This window comes from Manis pentadactyla, chromosome 10 (genome assembly GCF_030020395.1).
Source record: "Manis pentadactyla isolate mManPen7 chromosome 10, mManPen7.hap1, whole genome shotgun sequence".
Taxonomy (NCBI): Eukaryota; Metazoa; Chordata; class Mammalia; order Pholidota; family Manidae; genus Manis; species Manis pentadactyla.
In genome coordinates this window covers 76,360,437-76,377,617 of record NC_080028.1, presented here as the reverse complement: position 1 = coordinate 76,377,617, position 17,181 = coordinate 76,360,437, and the positions used below count along the sequence as shown (strand labels likewise).

The window sequence follows — 17,181 nt, the reverse complement described above, 5'->3', positions numbered from 1 at the left end:
ATTCTAATGTTTAAGTATTTCTCATACAACACAGGTCCCGTGAACTCAAACCAACCACTTCATCCAGTGGGCAACCAGTGAAACAATGATCTGTTCTTGCACTGGAGGAAAAACTGACTATGCTGGACCAAGTGAGACATGGCTTGCGCATCTCCATGTGGTCCCTTTCTAAGTAATTCAGGGTGATTTTATGTAATTTTTGTCCTACTCTGTTGAGTGTAGAAACCACCCTTCCCACTCAGCCTCCTCCAAGATGGAAATCCATCTAATGACTAGCTAGCCTGAGTATCTTGTGTGTGCCAGGAATCTTTACCTAAATGTGAACATTATATGCCTAACCACCCTTGCAAAGATGTGTGTTCTATTACACAATAACATAATTGTCAGTTTACTACCAAATCTTCCATGTAACCTGTGTTTGTTAATAGCTTTTTTTTTTTTTTCATTTTCTCTCCAAGACTTTGTTTATAACATCTCCATTTTGGTCTTTTAAAGCCAGAACCTCTCTTCCGTACATCCTCTCTTTCAAAGAAATTTTCTTCCAACACTGACAAAGGCTGAAAACTATTTAACCAACAACTAGATTTTTAAAGAGCAAGAACTAGCTTGGTGACAAGGTTCATCTGATGGCATCTGCTGAGCTATTTATAGGCTGGGCCTGCAGCTTCTCACTGAGGGGAGCTCTGGCTATTTCTGCCACAGGACTCCAGCCTCTAACTAACCAGGATTTCTGAAGAGCATACTGCTCTTTCCTGGGAGGAGACATTAATTACCACATTGGCCCCAATAGAAAATGACCTCAAATTTAGGGCAACCTTTTCAAAGTGTAGGACATTTTTTAAATTACAGAAAGTTAATCCATCACAAAGATTCTGTCCCTTGACCCCTGAGGAAGGAAACAGTCCCTGCCTCCTTCAGCTTGTTGTTGCTGAAGCTGAAGTTAGATAACTGTAATTGAAATTCAGTTGTTCTCTTAGCAACCCCCTCACTGCCTTACAGCTTGCAATGTGACTTACCTAACCAGTCCAAGATTTACGAGTTTGGGATCCCAACCATCTTTCCATCTCATGGGACTGACTATCTTACTGGGAACCATACAGCAGTTCCAGTTATGTATTCATTCTGATGTTCTTTCCCCCACTGGAAAAAGTTGTGTTTCCTGAAAAGATAGCTAGTAAGCTACCTACTTGGAGCTGAAAGGGACTGGCTCCTTCTCACTGTCTCTTTATTGCCCCCTGGCAAAATTTGCGGAACTCCCCTTTTGAACTAGAATCTCTTGATGATCTGATCTCAGAATTCAGAGTCCTCAGTCAGAATTTGATTGGCTCCATGTTCCCAGGAAGAAGCAGGTTTTCTAGAATATGTTTATTTGGTTCTCAGAAGCTTCCTCACTCAGGAAAAAAGTCAAAGACCCTAAATAAGAACATTTCTTCTAGTGAAGGAGCAGAGAAGCTTGACAGGGCATTAGTACTCTCAAACAGCCTTATGTCTTTGTTCAACTATGACCAACGGAATGCTCTAAAAGAAGCCACTTAGAGCCAAAGAGCTGCATAAGACCATTAGTTGAGAAGTAATAGGTCAATAATTTGATTTTTATCCCCATCAGGTTTCCCTTCCTGCTGGCCCTAGGGAGACACTGGCAAACTGGAATTTTTTTAAAATTGAAATATTGTTGATACACATCTTATGTTGGTTTCAAATGTGCAACACAGTGGTTCAACAGTTTCCCACATTATCAAATCCTCATCCTTGTAGTGCAGTTACTATCTATCAATGTGGAAAGATTAAACTAGAAATTTTATGGACTTGATTGTTAGAGCTACATCTCTTAAGATTATACATCACAATGCAGCCAAATCCTCAACTGGGAGACATGTGGCAGTGAAAAATACATGGATTCTAGAGCCAGACAGACCTGTTTTCAAAACCTGGCTGCACACTATGAAAGAGCTGGGCGATCAAAGGCAAGTCACAATCTCCCTGAACCTCCGGAGGGAGGGACAATCATACGCACCACACAGGCGAAGGAAGATCATTAAAGGCCCAGTCACAACCCATCACATACAGTAGGCATGCAACAAATATTGGTTCTCTCATGTCTCCTTCCTGGAATTTCCACCCATCTGTTGCAGGCTAGTAGAGAAGCATATGGGTCCCAGTTCTACTATTGACAAGCTGTGAAACCTAGGGTTGGTTGCTTTTCTAAGCCTCTGTTTCCACATCTCTAAAATGGAGAAAATGATAATGCCTAGTGAGTGAGATTGTGAGAAGTACATTTTAAATACATAAAGAGCCTTAAAAAAATAAGTGGCCTAAGCTGCTTGGAACCTCTGAGAGGCCCTGATGTTAGCCCATATGGACAGACTAAGCAAGAAACAAAATTCAGTGACAGTTATAGCAAAATAACTGGAAAAAATAACCAGGAGGGAGCTTAGCCAAAAGGCTAACAGTCTAGGCTGGAGTCCCACTGCCTGTGTTCAAATGTAGGCTCCAGTATTTTAGTAGCTGATTTGGGGGATATTATGTACTTTATCTGTATAATGATTTCTGCAGCCATAAAATGAGGATAATAAAAACCTACTTTAGGACTGCTCTGAAATACCTGGCTCATAGCAAGTGTTTTATTAATATAACTGTCACCATCCTCGTCATACCATGTGATTCTCATGAAAGGAAAGCTAGGTTGTAGTCAAGAATGAAATGCCTTTTTATTTTCTGTGTTGAGACAGAGGCCATCAGTTATCCAGCTGGCACAGAGAGGCTACCCCTCGGTTTATCCAGTGTTTCTGGGGCCTGTCTGTCGGGAGTTCAATGGAGAGGACGTAGTTAGTGGAGTGGCCTGTGGTGGATAGGATGCCTCTCCGAGCACTTGTTTTGTAGACTGGACACACATAAATGTTCTCATGAAGAAACATGGCACTTTCCCCAGGTTTCAGCTGAATGATGGGCAGTGGGTCATAGAGGATTTTGGGGAGAGACTCCCCGATCTGCATTGTTTTCCTGTCCCAACGGGCACCTTCTAAGAAGAGTCCTTTTATGTAGGCCCCATCTTCTGGGTTATGCTCCATGACTCTTTCTTGTGTTGTTACCTGGAAGAGAAGAAGCTAGCATTCTGCTACCTGCAATCTTCCTCAATGGGGCAGCCTAAAGAGATTGGAAGAGTGCAATCCAGCTACAATGTCTGCCTTTCCCAAGGTGCATCTCCCAAGATATTGGGGCTTCTGTGATAATATTCCTGCATGCCATACATGATCCAGGTCTGATTCCTAATCAGCATGCTGACCTTATATATGGTGGGCATAAAGAATACACTACAGTATAAGTCAGGAGGCCTCATTAATTGTAACAAGCTTAAGGACCTTGTACAATTCTTCTCCTTCCTGGACTTGGAGCTACAAAGTGAGGTAGTAAACTCAGATGCATGCTAGTTAAACAGTTCCCAAGGGGAGAAACAAAGTATTGATTTTTAGTTTTTATCAGTTTCTGGGGTATAAAGACTACACCACCATCAATTTCAGGCTATCAACTATTTAACGACCAGCTCCACCTGGCTCTAATGAGTTGATACAAGCCAGCTCCAGCACACCACTGTTTAGATTCAGAGGTGGAAAACTTTAATTAGTTCAGGTTAGCGTAAAACATAGCGTAGGTATAGGAAAATAAGGAGTGGTGGGGATTATGGTGAATCAGCAGAAGCTCCATTTAAAATCATTCAAATTCGAATGATTCTACTAAATCATTCAAATTTTTGTTACCGTGAATGGACTATTTTTCCCATTTCTACTTATAAGTACTTATTGCTAGAATAGGTAAAGGCTATTGATTTATATACATATATATAACCAGTAGCCAGTCACCTTACAAATTCTATTAATTCCTATCGGTGTGTTTCTAGAGTTTCTTAAGGATTTCTATGTATACAATCATTTCAACATCAAAAAAAGGATGGCTCTATATTCCTATTTTTATCCCAGTTATTTTATCTTATTAGATTGATTTTGGCTTAACATTGTCTTCAAAGACCCATCAAATCAAGTTCATTCATAAACTAAGATCTAGGGCAACCAGTCTGTGACCTCTGGACTAAATGATACTTCTTTTTCTCCATATATGGGCAGCGTGATACTTGACTATTAGCCATTCCTTTGACTTAACTCCAAGCAAAGGGCTACCCAAGACCATTAACATTCTTCCAAATGAAGAATTCACCATGTTGAATAAACATCATGGGAGGATGCTTTCATTTTTCTTGTTATGATGATAGCAGAGTTTTCCTCTGGAAAGTTCTTTTTATATACAGAGACAAAGCTTTGGAAATCCTCTGATTCTGTTGGAAATAATTTTTGGAGCTATTTCAAGTCATGCTAAATACTTCATTTGTACAACCCTCAGGAGCATTTGGGCCTTAAGACAGCCAAATGTTTGGACTCATAAGGAAACATGCAAGATTGCTTTCTCTGTTTGGCCCCTTGATCTGGCCTCACCCAAAGCACCCTCACCTCAAACTCGAATCCAATGTGGTCAATGGGGATGGTGTATTTGCGGGCATAATTCTGGGAGACACCCGTCAAAAAAGACTGTGTGAAGTAGAATCCAGAGATCCAAAAGACCACAGGGGGCCCATTGTCAATCCATTCCTGGAGAACCACAGAAATAAAAATTCAGTATCAGTAACACATCAAAGATATTCAAAGGCAGGTAATACAAATGAATCCCATTGAGAAATATGCTTTTCCTCATTTTTCTTGAAAGGCAGCCTTCTTGTCTTTCTTATATTTTCCAACTTATGAAATGAAAGTACAAGCATATATTTCCACATTAAGAAAAGCACAAGTGCAAGCTGGTGTCTGAGATACAATAGAGAATGGTGGGGACTGTATTAGTGGAGAATATATGCTTTGTCTAAACTAAGCAGCAACTATATACTCCAGCAATAGTTGCCACACAGGAATGGAGGCCATTTCAGGTCCTTTTTTTATTTCAGGACAAACATTTGATTTTATATGTGTAGTAACCCAATGTTCACATGCTAGCTTAAAATTTTTTTAATTACCAGGGAGCCAAACCAAATATATCTATCAGCCAAATTTGGCTCATGAGCCACCAGTTGGTGACATTTATTCTAGTTCCTATCCCTACCTCCATAGGCTCTACTCTTCTCAGGATTTTGATAAGTCTGCCTCCCACCCTCAACTCTGGGAACTGTTTTTGGTAGGCTCAATCCAGGATCCTTCATACCTGCCTGCCCTATTCTGCCTCTAATCTGTCATTTTGGAATGTCCTCTCCACCTGAAAGAGAATGCCAGGTACCCAGTTACCCCGACTCCCAGGTACCTGGAAGAAGGCCAGACGGGCCAGCAGGTCAGTCACATAGCCCCCTAGGGGCTTCAGCGATGGGTAGGATTTGGCCATCCACATGGCTGGCACTTTACCCACAAGCATGCTATTGAAGACATCCTCCAGCTCTGCGGACATCAGGACCTGCCCTTTGATGGCTCGGCCAAGGTTGATGAGACTGCTGCGAACCACTTTGGTCAGCCTGCAGAACAAAGAAGCCAGCTCAGCCAGGCTCTCCAGCCTCATTCTACCCAAGTATACCAACTCCAGGTCTTTGACTTTTCCATTCCTTTAAAAGGTCAATTAATGTACATTCATGGTAGAAAATTATAAAGAAAAGAAAAAATTAAGTCACTTGTTACCTCACCACCTAAAGATAATTTTGATGCGTTTCTAGATTTTTCTACATGTAAACATTATTTTTTTATGAGCAGTCTGTATTAATTTTTTATAACCTGCTTTTCTCTCTTAGCATATAGGGGATATTTTTCCAATTCAAAAGAGACCTAAATAGTCCTTTTTAATGACTACAAGGTGTTCTGTTTTATTCAACTATTCCCCTATTGGTGAAATATGTTATTTCTAGGTTGTTGTCACTATAAACAGCATGGCTAGGAACATCCATCCATATCAATCTTTGTGATATTTATAATGATTTTCTTACTAAAAGTAGAATTTCTGGGCCAAAGGGTAATGCAGTTTTAAGGCGTTGTTCCTTTTATAAAGTATGAGGTGCACAGCTGAGAAAAGGCAGCTGAAGGGCAGCTTGGAACATACCAAGACCACCTACCTACCTCTCTGGCTTCTATGTTATAAGGCCTAGCCAAGCCCAGTGGGAATTCACCTGACAGTGCCAAAGAATCTTCCCCGAGGGAGAGCTTCTCATCTCCAAAGATTAATGGAATCCCAGCCAAATGGACACAATAATTATCAAGTGCAAGAAAGGGATTCCTGCATATGTAACCACTAAATATTCATATCAAAAGGAATTTCAGGGTCAGACATTTGGTGCATGTGCTTGGCTGCAGAGTAAAGGAACAAGACTACCATCTGAAGGATTATACTACAGACCTCTAACTATTACATCTAACTGAAGACCCACTTTGCAAAAAATTTTCTTTCTATTCTTTAGTAGTCAAGGAGGAAACATTTGCCCCAGAAGGCACAAAATGGTGTCCCTGAATTGGAGGCTGAACTGTCACCTAGTCATTTTGACCTTATCATACCACCAGGTGAACAAGCAAAAATAAAAGGTTGTGGGGAAGAGTGTTAGAGTAGGACCAATGCAATTAATCCTAACCATCACTGGAAAATACGATTGCTGTTACCCTGTTCTCCTGTATTACAATGTTGTATAGCCAGTGATAAAGACTAGTGAAGACCCCTGTAACCATCAAGGAAGAGCTCCAATGACCTTAGGAGAGAATGAGAGGCAAAGGAGAGAAGCTCTTAGGCCTGGCACCTAGAGGAGTGAGGACCACAACCCATCAGGCCAAGGGTACTGCATCCTTAGCTCACACCCCATGCTTTTCTTTGTTCCCCATAAGGCCAACTGCCTACTGACTCTAGAGAGGAACCCTAACACTGGGGGTAAGCCAAGAAATTCTCAGATGACATTCTTCCAGTTCCCTAGTCCTTCAGAGTTAGGGCTGTCCTAAAACTGAACGATGACCAATCCAGCAAAATGGAAACAGTAGCACATGGAGAATCTGGAGCAGTAAGAGCCTTGGGCTTGGAGGCAGAAGTGATGAGTTTCCCCCACCTGGCCTAGATGGTCTTTGGGAACTCTTTCAGTTTTGACTACTCAGAAGTGAAATCAAGCTGATCCACTGGGCTCTGTGCTGTAGTAACTGGGGAAGTGAAAAGGGACGAGAATAGAAGGCCAGAGACCCTTAGCCCCATGGCCAGCCCATAGCACTCTTTCCCTACCTCTGTGGTGGAGGCAAGGGTATGAACTTTTCTCCTCTTTCTCTGTTTACCCTGATTTCACATATTGGCTAAGCACATGGACTCTGGAGTCAGACAGCCTGGATTCAAACTCAGTTCAGCCACTGAATGACTATGTGACCTTGAGCAAGTTAGTTAACCCTTCTGAGTCTCAGTTTCCTTATCTATAAAATGGTGGTAGAGAGATTACTAACTGTGCATATTTCAAATGACTATTGTGTGTTTTGAATGCAAACATACATGGTGCTTAGAGCCATATCTGGCACTAACATCTCAATAAAAGTGGCTCTAGAGATTACTTTTACTATTAGCCAGTGCTTGGTATTGGATTTAACCCGACTTTATAGGTGTCACCTGAATGAATAGGAGAGAATGAACAGAAGGAATGATTTAACCCTGGGCCAAGGCATGCTGGGGTGGCCCTATTTATAGCCTTCTCTGTGGGTGGGATAAACTACTTCCTCTGCACAGCAACCCTTATTAAATGTTCATCTCAGTTACTGCCCATTAGATCCTACAGCTCACACTCCAAACCCCAGGATCTGAGTAAGACCACTGGCCCACCTGTTGAATCTGATGAGCTCCTGCCTTAGGACTGTGTTCATGGATTCCTCGTACACCACAGGGTATAACTTCACAATCACTTCCAGGTCGAATTCGTTGGGAAGCTTGGAGAGGATGTCCTGGGCCAGCTCTTCAACCACTTCCTTAAAGTGCAGGCAGGGGAGAGATGAATGAGAAACAAAGGCCCTGGGGCTGTGGCTTTGGGTAAACCTGAGGCAGTGAGCATTTGTGTTTTTAAACATAGTCTGTAGGACCTTGCTGAAGCTCTCCACAGAAGCTGCTTATGCCTGGGGCGAAGGAGGATACCCATCCCCCACTAGCCTTCAGGACGATACTACCTCCTGGCCTGGAAGGTGAAAAAGCTGAGCACTGAGAGCCTTGTCCTCACACAGAGAGCAGGGCCTGAGGGCCAGGCAGCCTCAGGGCAGTGCTGAACCCTACAGAACTCCTCCTGTCTTCAAGGTTACCCCTGGAAGAATCTCTCCCCCAGTTCTCACAGCCGGCCCCTGAGGACCAGTTCTTCGTGTAGGTGAGATTTTTGCCAAAGACATGAATACCTGGGAAAGTGGTAGGCCATTCCTTAGCACTTATTAAGGCAATAACCCAAGGCAGTGGGCTTAGCCAAATAGGGAGGGGACAGGCACAGAGGAACAAGGAGGCGTAGGACTTAAGTGTGGGACCTATGGACCCAGCAGGCTAGAACCGACACTTCTTTCCCTCTTCCCACTGTGAGGGGAATTCCCACCATAAACAGACACACCAAGCAGGCTGCCTTATCCTCACACCTACTACCACTTAGCACTATGAACTGGATCAGGAAACCAAAAGTAAAATCTGCCTCTGGAATTGGGGGGTGAAACATGGTGTAGCTCAGAAGGTGGAGAAGGATGGGAGAAAAGAGGCTGTGGCGAAGTCAGGAGATGGTGGGTCTGGAGGAGAAGCGGAATGCCTGGAAGGGGATCACTTCCTCTCGCTGGACTTGTTTCTCCCTCATCTGTAACTGAGGAGGAGGTGGATGGGGTCTGCACTTCGCAAAGCGTGGACTGACCTTGAGGGCACCCAAAATGATTCTAGGTGTTTCCAGGACATGGAGAAAATAATATTGAATCACATGGTGAGAAAGTCACTCTTTTTTCAAATTTCGGCCACCTTTCTCTTTTCATTCCTCTCAAGGAGAGAGTCTCAGGTCAGTGCTAATTAAACACCATCACACTTGCTGATCTTCCCCCTTTTCATGAGAAGCCAGCATGTCCTCAACGACATCATCTGGGAAGAACCTAAAAACCATTTAGCTTTCATTTTCTTTTTGTGGCTTCTCATGATTTTATGGAAATGATACTGGGTTTCTATTTATGGTACTGATGGGCTCTTTTCAAAATAAATGTTTTAAGCAAAAGAGATTGTTTTAAATATTATGTAAATAGAGTACAGATGATATGTGGGCATAGCAACGGATCAGGAAGGTTTTACAGGAAGAGCCAACATTTTGGAAACACTGGTGCTCTTCTGGCTCTGTATTTAGACTCTTAGCAGTCAGGCCAGAGTGTTCATGCCTTCTGTCAGGGGCTTTCAGGCCTCTGCTTTTCTTCCTTTTTGTTTATCACCCATAATCCTGCCTGGCCACTAGATGGAAAATTGCTTGGGGAACTGAATTAGTTCTTCAAGCCTGGTTACCTGAGAGGATTTGCCACTCCCTCCTGACTGTCTAGGGAGGGTCAGCAGCACCCCTTGAAACAGCTGGTTGGTCTCCTGGTTGTCCTTGGTAATGTCAGCATTCTCATGGAGGCCGAAGACTTCTGGATGGGCTGTGATGGGGAGGTTCCTGAGGTACTCGATATAGGACTAGAGAGGAAATCTTCAGTTGGTACAGTCAGGTTCCCTGGGGTCCCACAGATCATTCAGGGCTTGGCCAGACCAACAAGCAGGCACACACACACTGAGTGAACACACTCTAAGCTCTTCCTCAGTTTGCTGGGGATTGAGCATGAAGGCAAATGGGCCTCCCACACCTGGCTTCCAGCTCCTCTAGTAGTCCTAGCTTTGAAGTCACATTACTGGGTTTGGACTGCACCTCCACTGCAAACTAACTGGAATCTTGAGCTATTCACTGAAATCGCAGTTTCCTAATCTGTAAATAGGAGGATAAATGAGGCTTTAAAGGAATAGGGCCTTGGCATATAACAGGTGCTTAATAAAAGTAAGCCCTTTCTAGCCTTCCTTCAGATTCCTTCTATTTTTCCCTTTCTCATTCTCCTACCCAGTTTCTCTCTCTCTCTCCCCTTTTGCCACCCTCTGAACCTTTGTTTTGAAGTAGCAATTTCCAGCTGATTTACTAGCAAAACTTCTCCTTAATCATCCTCTCCTCTTCCTGCTTAGATGGAGCCTACATTTTGAAAGACTTTGTCTACCAAATACCAAGTGTTTGTTAGATAGTAATAATATTTCTCTTGTAGGCTTTGGAATATTGAAGTAGTTTACAGACCCTTCAGGAGGCCCAAGGCTCACCTGGTAGGAGCCATGAGGAGGGATGTAGTAAGTATCTCCAGGAGCGAGATAATAATGATCCTGCTCAATTTCCTTACAGTAGAATGTGGACAGAAGGGACAGCAGGAGACGTCTGTCTTTGTCATCGGTCACTCTGCCTCCATAATTACATTCCCCTGGAGACAACCAACAGAGGAAGAAGTTAACCCAGGGAAGGTCATAATGAACTTGGTCATTAATCTAAAACAAGGATTCTCCCAGCCAAGGAGCTCTGCTGAGATACAGGTTGCTGAAACCACACTCAGCTTAGGGTGAGACCAGGCTTTTTTGGTATTATGGTTGCTAAAAAAGAATACATGCACACCATATGAAAAACTAGGAAATAAGAAACTGAAAGAAAAATATTACAATCACCCAATAATTCCACCAATGGTAACTATTAACATTTAGGTATCTTCCAGACAGTTTTTGGTGTATATGTGCATACATATATATGGGAAAGGCATTACAGAAAGGTGGTTTAGTCCTGGGTTCCAAACCCAGCTCTGCCACTTAATAGCACTTTCTCATCACCATCTTACAAGGTTGTGTTAATGATGCTTATAAAGCATTTAGCACAGTGCTTAGCATACAGCAAGAATTCAGTTAATTATAGCCATTGAAAAGACATATATTTTAGAAAATTGAGATTATCCTATATACACTGCCTTGGGAAACCCCACCCCCATCATTAACACCATTCTCTGAGACTCAGGTCTACACTTAGATTTCTATACTTAGTGTTTCTTTGGAGAGGACATCAAGTCCATGTCACCAACCCCAGGACACATATTATAGCTGGTCCAGATTCCACTGTGTTTGGGTGCCACTTGGTATTTGGTAGTTGGAGACAACACACTTGTCTGCAAGGAGGAGATACATCTGTGTGTGAATACAAGGGCTCTCCTGAAGGATGGGCTCATTTCCAATTCTAACCATTCCTGGAAGAGGCAAGTCTGCATATAAGAAACAGGAAGTATGATCCAAGTTGGGGGCAGGAGGCCTCAGCTTCTGTCTGCCTTGGAGGGGTATAAATATCTAAGAGGAGGATCCAGGCGGCTCATTAAGGGAGAAGTAAGCATCTTAGAGGAAGCTCATACCTACTGAGTAACTTGAGCTCCGCAGAAGCTGGTTTACCTTAAACTACAGCATCAAGATTCTGAAGCTCTCTCTGTTGACTTTTTTAGGTCCTCAGCAAAGTTCAGTTTGAACATTACAGCTGTCCCGGCTATAAGGAGGTTTATGACAGCACTAGAACCACAATATTAAAGGAAGAGTGGTCCCTCCTGAAGTTAGTGTGGCAGTGCTGGAGGGTACCCAAGAGGGACCCCAAGTAAAGGTAAATGCCAGGCACAGAGTTGTGGTGCAAGGTCCTGCCACCACTCCCTCATCAGCAAATTCTCCTTCAGGGGAGATCCTTGTGGGCCCTGAATCTTGTGTTTATGAAGGAAAATGTGTTTCTTTATAGCTATTTATATGTCTACTCTTTGTAGCCAGAGCACAGGTTCCTACAGGGACGAGATGTGTCTTATATCTCTTCTAAATTCTCCCCTGTCCCTGCCATAGGGCTGGGACACCAGATGTAGAATGTTTTGATTTTGGCTGTCCAAACAAGACTTATCTCTTCAGTTAGCATCAGTACAGAATTCTAATGACCATCTGTATCTGATCTTCTTTCCTTCAGGACACATAGAAAGGTTACCCTTCTCTGGGCCCCTTGCAGTAGGGTGGGGCTGGGTGACAAGTCCTTATGCACTTAATTCCTGGCATGAGCCCTTTAGTGCTATCTGTGTGGCAGTAGCAACCCAAGTCCATGCTGAGATGGTGACATCAAAAGTTGGTGGAACCTTTGCTAACCAGGCCTCTGATAGATAATCATCGTGAGCAGAGACCCTTGACGATTCACAAAGGACATGTAGAGTGGGCAAGAAATGGGCCTCTGATATCTTATACCCTTGAGATGGGGAGATTGTTTGTTATCTCAGTCTAGCTAGTCTATTCTGCCTGGTACATCTGGAAAGTGACTATCTTGGTACACCAGTACTAAGACCATATGCCAGGGCAATTATGTACTCATTCTGTGGTCTGAAGAGGAGCTCAGGGATGTACTTCTGGAATTACAGGAATATACATTCTTTGGACAAGTTCTTTCACCAAACTAAGATCCACTGAATTTATGTTGAGTGCGTCATGTGGGGTTTTGTTTTAGGAGATGCTGTGTTGAGGTAAGGTCTGTGTGATGTTTTACAACTGAACTTAATCACTCCAGAGCAGGATTTCTAAATTTTAGCACCATTCACATACGGAACTGGATAGCCTTGTGCTGTGGGGGCTCTTCCTTGCGCTGTAGGACATTTAGCAGAATCCCTGGCCTGTACCCAGCAGCACCTCCATTGACTTATTACAGCCAAAAATGTCTCCAGACATTGCCAAATGTCCCCTGTGGGATAAAATAGTCCTTGATTGAGAACCATTGCTCTGAAGTCTCAGTATTGTCAGTTGTAAAATGGGGTCATTAACATGAAGCTCATAGGATTGCTGTGAAGATTCAATGTGTATACAAAGTGCCTGATTTATGACTGGGGAAGGATCCAGACAAACTCCTTAACATGAAGCTGAGGAAGGAACTTGTGTGTGATCTTGAAAATGCCCAGGTTTTTCTGTTGAGCAGCATTTTGACCTTTGGCATTGGTATTCCATACCTGAGGACAGCAATAAAATATTATTCGTTTACATGTTTCCATATTACACTCTTGAATATTTCGGTGACAAATAAAAGGTTGCTGATGGATTGCTTTAATACAAAACAGCAAGTGCCATTTCACCTGAGGGTACCTCTGAGGAGAATGCTGTCATTCCTCCTTCCCACCACCTACCCACTTTCTTCTTCCACTTGTAAAACTCCTACTCAACTCTCAAAAACCATCTTTTATGATCATCCTCCACCACTGAGATTTAATCATTATGCCACCTTTCTACTTTATACATGTTTCTCTTGTCGAACTTATCACTCTATCATCATTTCTTTCTTTATATTTTTCTCCCTTTTAAGACTGTGAACCCTTTGTGGGTAGGGACTGTGCCTTAGTTTTCTTGTTTTTGTTTTACAATACCCAGATGGTGAACAGCATCAGTAAGAGCTCAGTGTTTGCTGAAAGAACAATGAGTGAGTAAATATATGAACGGAGATGGGAGCAGAAGAGCAGGAGGGAGGAGCAAGATACTGGAGGTTTACAGCTGCAAAGCCTCCTCATATAAATACCTGTTAGGTAGGTCAGAGCATCAAATGGCACCTCTTTATAGTCATTCAGAAACATCTGGATCTGCCGCATACTAATCCTCAGGTCCGATTCATTGAATTCATAAGGAATATTCCAACCTGCATAAGGCAGAGAAGAATTAGAGGCTTAAGTGCCAAGAGCTCTTAATTTCAACTCAGAGATCGAGCAGGTGGAGTTAAGCATCATTATGGATCAAGAGCCTCTTTCAGCCCCATGAATATCAAGCACCAGACCAATTATTAGCCTTGACATTTTACTGCCGACATGGGAGCCATTCTGCCTCAGAAAACATCCATTCTAAAATCAATTTCCTTATGGATCACTTCATTTTTTTAAGGAAGATGTTAAAATGCTGGGATTTGTGAATGAGAATTATTTACCCTGGTTGGAATACTGTAAATGCACAGAGCTCCATAAATAACACTAAAGCATAGCCAGAGAGCAAGCAGTATCTATAATGGGCAACAGAACTAGGAAAGCTTTGAGAACTGTCCTCCTCATGCTCATGAGAGAATTGGAGGGCCAGCCTTGAAGAAGCTACCACTTGAATTTTCAAGGACATAACGATAAATGCCCAGTGGGATTTGGAAAGTTACATAAATGTGGAACTGGGACTAGTATAAGACAGCGGGGTATGGTGGGACCTGTGCTTGATGGTGATGTTTAATTTCCTCCTGAACATTCACATTCAAATAAAAAATATAACAAAATATTAACATTTGCACTCTGGAAAACAAAACCACTAGATTTGTGTGGATTTCTGTAGGTCTGGCAGGGGTGGGACAATGTGGTATGTGAAGGGCAGGCTCAGAGGGAGTGTCATCTTGGCTGTCTCCTCCCTGCCCCACTTGGTGGAGGGTCAGGTGGTCTGTGGAGATGACTGGGGCAGGGTGTGGAGAGAAGGAAAGGAAGTGGAAGCCCAGAGAGCATCACCAAGAGCAGTTTGCCTCCTTATCTAACCTAAGAGAATGACTGAGAATACCCTGAGGTGGGTCATTTCAAGGCTCTTACAGAAAGGTAACCCACCCTTAAAGCCATGATAATATGGGGTCTGTATTTAGCAGTCTGATGACCTGCTCTAACAAGAGCATTAAGTTAATATTGAGGTAGGCCACAGATAGGTCATGTTAATAGAGAAATTTATATTTTTCCTTAAGAAGCACAAATGTCCCAGTTGTATTTCTTTCATTGCATATGTAAAGAGAACTACCTAATATGTTATAAATTACGTAGTGATAACTCCCTGGAGAATGGGCATCACCTAAGATAGGCAAATCCTTCTCAAAGGGGAGGGCCTACAATCTTCTCATTATCACAGTACTTCAGTACTTAGGGGACCTCTGATTTTTGGGGCATCACCTCTTTCCCTGGTTAGAGGGTTGCCAGATTTATCAAATAAAAACAAGCACACTCAGTGAAATTTTAATTTCAGATAAACAACAAATCGTGTTTAGTATAAGTATGTCCCAGATAATTGCATAGAACATACTTACACTGAATTTTACTAGCAATCCTATCTGAGTATAAACGTGAACTGACCCGCACCTGTCTGTGGTCTTTCCCCGAGGCAACCCAGGTATGCTGTCATTGCTTACCTAGGGATCCGAAGTTTCTCCTCTCTTGAACGATGGCATGAAAGAAACAAAGGCCAAATAACAACTTTTGCCACATCACTGCCTTTGCACAGCTTTGGAAGAACACAGTATCTGAGATGGGGTCATTTAGATAGGAGCGCAAAAGGTTGGCCCTGAGCCCTTTGGGGGCCTCATTGGTCATTTTGATCCCATTTTGGAGGATGCTGACTGGAAACTTCTCTGATGGATAGCTGGTTAACCAGAGTCTGGAAGAACAACAGACCTAACTAGACCAATGCAGTAAATTATATTGGAAAACAATAACAAAAAATTAGAGTTGCCATTTATTAAGCACTACTAGATGCTGAATACCATGTAAAGAATTTAATATACGTCCCTTCATTTGCTTTAATCCTTACAGCCACCGTAAGTGCAGGGATTTACTATTTCCTTTTCCCAGTGAGGAAAATGAGACATGAAGAGGTCAAGTGGGTTTTCAAGGACACACTACACAGAAGCGCAACTGAAATGAGATGTGAACTAGGGGCTCTCTGACTCCTAAGGCCCTCTCTTAATGACCATGCCACACTCCTCCCCTGCTGGACTATCTGATCATCTTCTTTGTTCAAGTACTGTACCCAGCCATATAGTACTATACCTAGTTAAGTACTATTCTCAGGGGTGGTCAAACTGAGCATAGCATTGTTTCTATTGCCTTAGCTTCTAGATACTCACAGCCTTGCTGCCAGGGGAGGAAATGGGGGCTGGGAAGGGGAGAAAAGCAAGCAGAATACTATAATGTAAGGCATTATAAAACCAAGACTGCAGGAAGGGAGGGAAATATCAGGCTGTGGGGATCCATGGTAAGAAGAGGTTTCAATGGGTTGGAGAGAGCAAAAGTCTGCAAATTACATCCAGGGAGCTGAATCCAACCATAGCCTGTTTTTATAAATAAAGTTTTATTGGAACATGGCTTACCCTTCATTTCCATATTATTTATGGGTGCTTTCCTGCTACAATGGCAGAGTTGAACAGTTGAGACAGAGTAATAAGACCTGCAAAGACTAAAATATTTACTATCTGGCTCTTTACAGAAAAAGTTTGCTGTCCTCTGTCACAGAAGAAATGGCATTTGAAATAGTCCTTGAGAAGAATGGAAGATACTTCAAGATATAACAGTTTATCTATGCCCAGACAAGATGTGAACATATGTAGAAGTATTTAAAAGGAAAAAAATTATAATTTTACTACCTACAGGTTAACATTTTGGTTTACTGTCTTCCAGGATTTTATTCATTTGTTTTCCCTACCCAAGCCCAAGTTACAGACACACTATGGTATCCTGTTTTGTTTCATTTTTTGTTTTGCTAGACATTAAAGTGGTTTCTAACAGATAGATTTGGGGATGGAAGACCATTAAAGACAGGACACAGGCTGAGCAAGAGCATGGAGAAGGGAAAGTCAGGGCTGTGGTAAGGCTTGGTGGATAGTCTGCTAGGCATGCACAAGGCTGAATGAGGTGGAAAGAGGCCATAAACTGGTGAGGCTGACTTTGGGCTGCAGATGGGTGATGTTTAGCTCATACCATGTAAACCAACACAATGCTGTAACATATTTTTGAAGAAACTGTGAACTTTTAAAAATCTAGGGCTTTCTTTTAAAATTCTAGATTTCCATCTTCCCTTTAAAACAGAAGATCTGATCACAAGAGGCCTGCATTCCTACATGACAACAGTAGGCTTGTGTTAGACCGTAACTGCTCTTCTCTACAGGGTATGTACTTCTAGTTCACTGCAGTCCCCACCTGTTGCTATGGTGTCCAACATGTGGTGGACTACCTGTGATGACTGATATTATATTGTGCAAAGTGGAGTATTTCTTGTGCTTAGTCCTCTCCGCTCATTTATGTTACATTCTTGGCTCCTGTAGGCATTTGTGTTCATGACTTTTAGGTT

The 17,181-nt window shown here is 42.6% G+C and overlaps 1 protein-coding gene across 8 annotated transcripts in view; it reads right to left on the bottom strand.

Moving 5' to 3' along the window:
• Positions 1 to 2,683: 2,683 nt before the first annotated feature.
• The window catches only part of DNAH3 (dynein axonemal heavy chain 3), a 197,738-nt gene continuing 183,240 nt past the window's right edge, over positions 2,684 to 17,181 (bottom strand). For 7 of the 8 annotated variants that reach the window (XM_036899295.2, XM_057487004.1, XM_036899327.2 and 4 more), the window contains 8 exons: positions 15,248 to 15,492; positions 13,634 to 13,750; positions 10,354 to 10,508; positions 9,523 to 9,690; positions 7,849 to 7,991; positions 5,335 to 5,539; positions 4,500 to 4,637; positions 2,684 to 3,089 (listed from right to left, as the gene is read on the bottom strand). In XM_036899295.2, coding sequence (XP_036755190.2) covers positions 2,736 to 3,089; positions 4,500 to 4,637; positions 5,335 to 5,539; positions 7,849 to 7,991; positions 9,523 to 9,690; positions 10,354 to 10,508; positions 13,634 to 13,750; positions 15,248 to 15,492 — 1,525 coding nt within the window. In that variant the 3' untranslated portion in view covers positions 2,684 to 2,735. Of the gene's footprint in view, positions 3,090 to 4,499; positions 4,638 to 5,334; positions 5,540 to 7,848; positions 7,992 to 9,522; positions 9,691 to 10,353; positions 10,509 to 13,633; positions 13,751 to 15,247; positions 15,493 to 17,181 lie in introns of those variants that run through there. The other variant, XR_005027501.2, reaches the window with a different exon arrangement.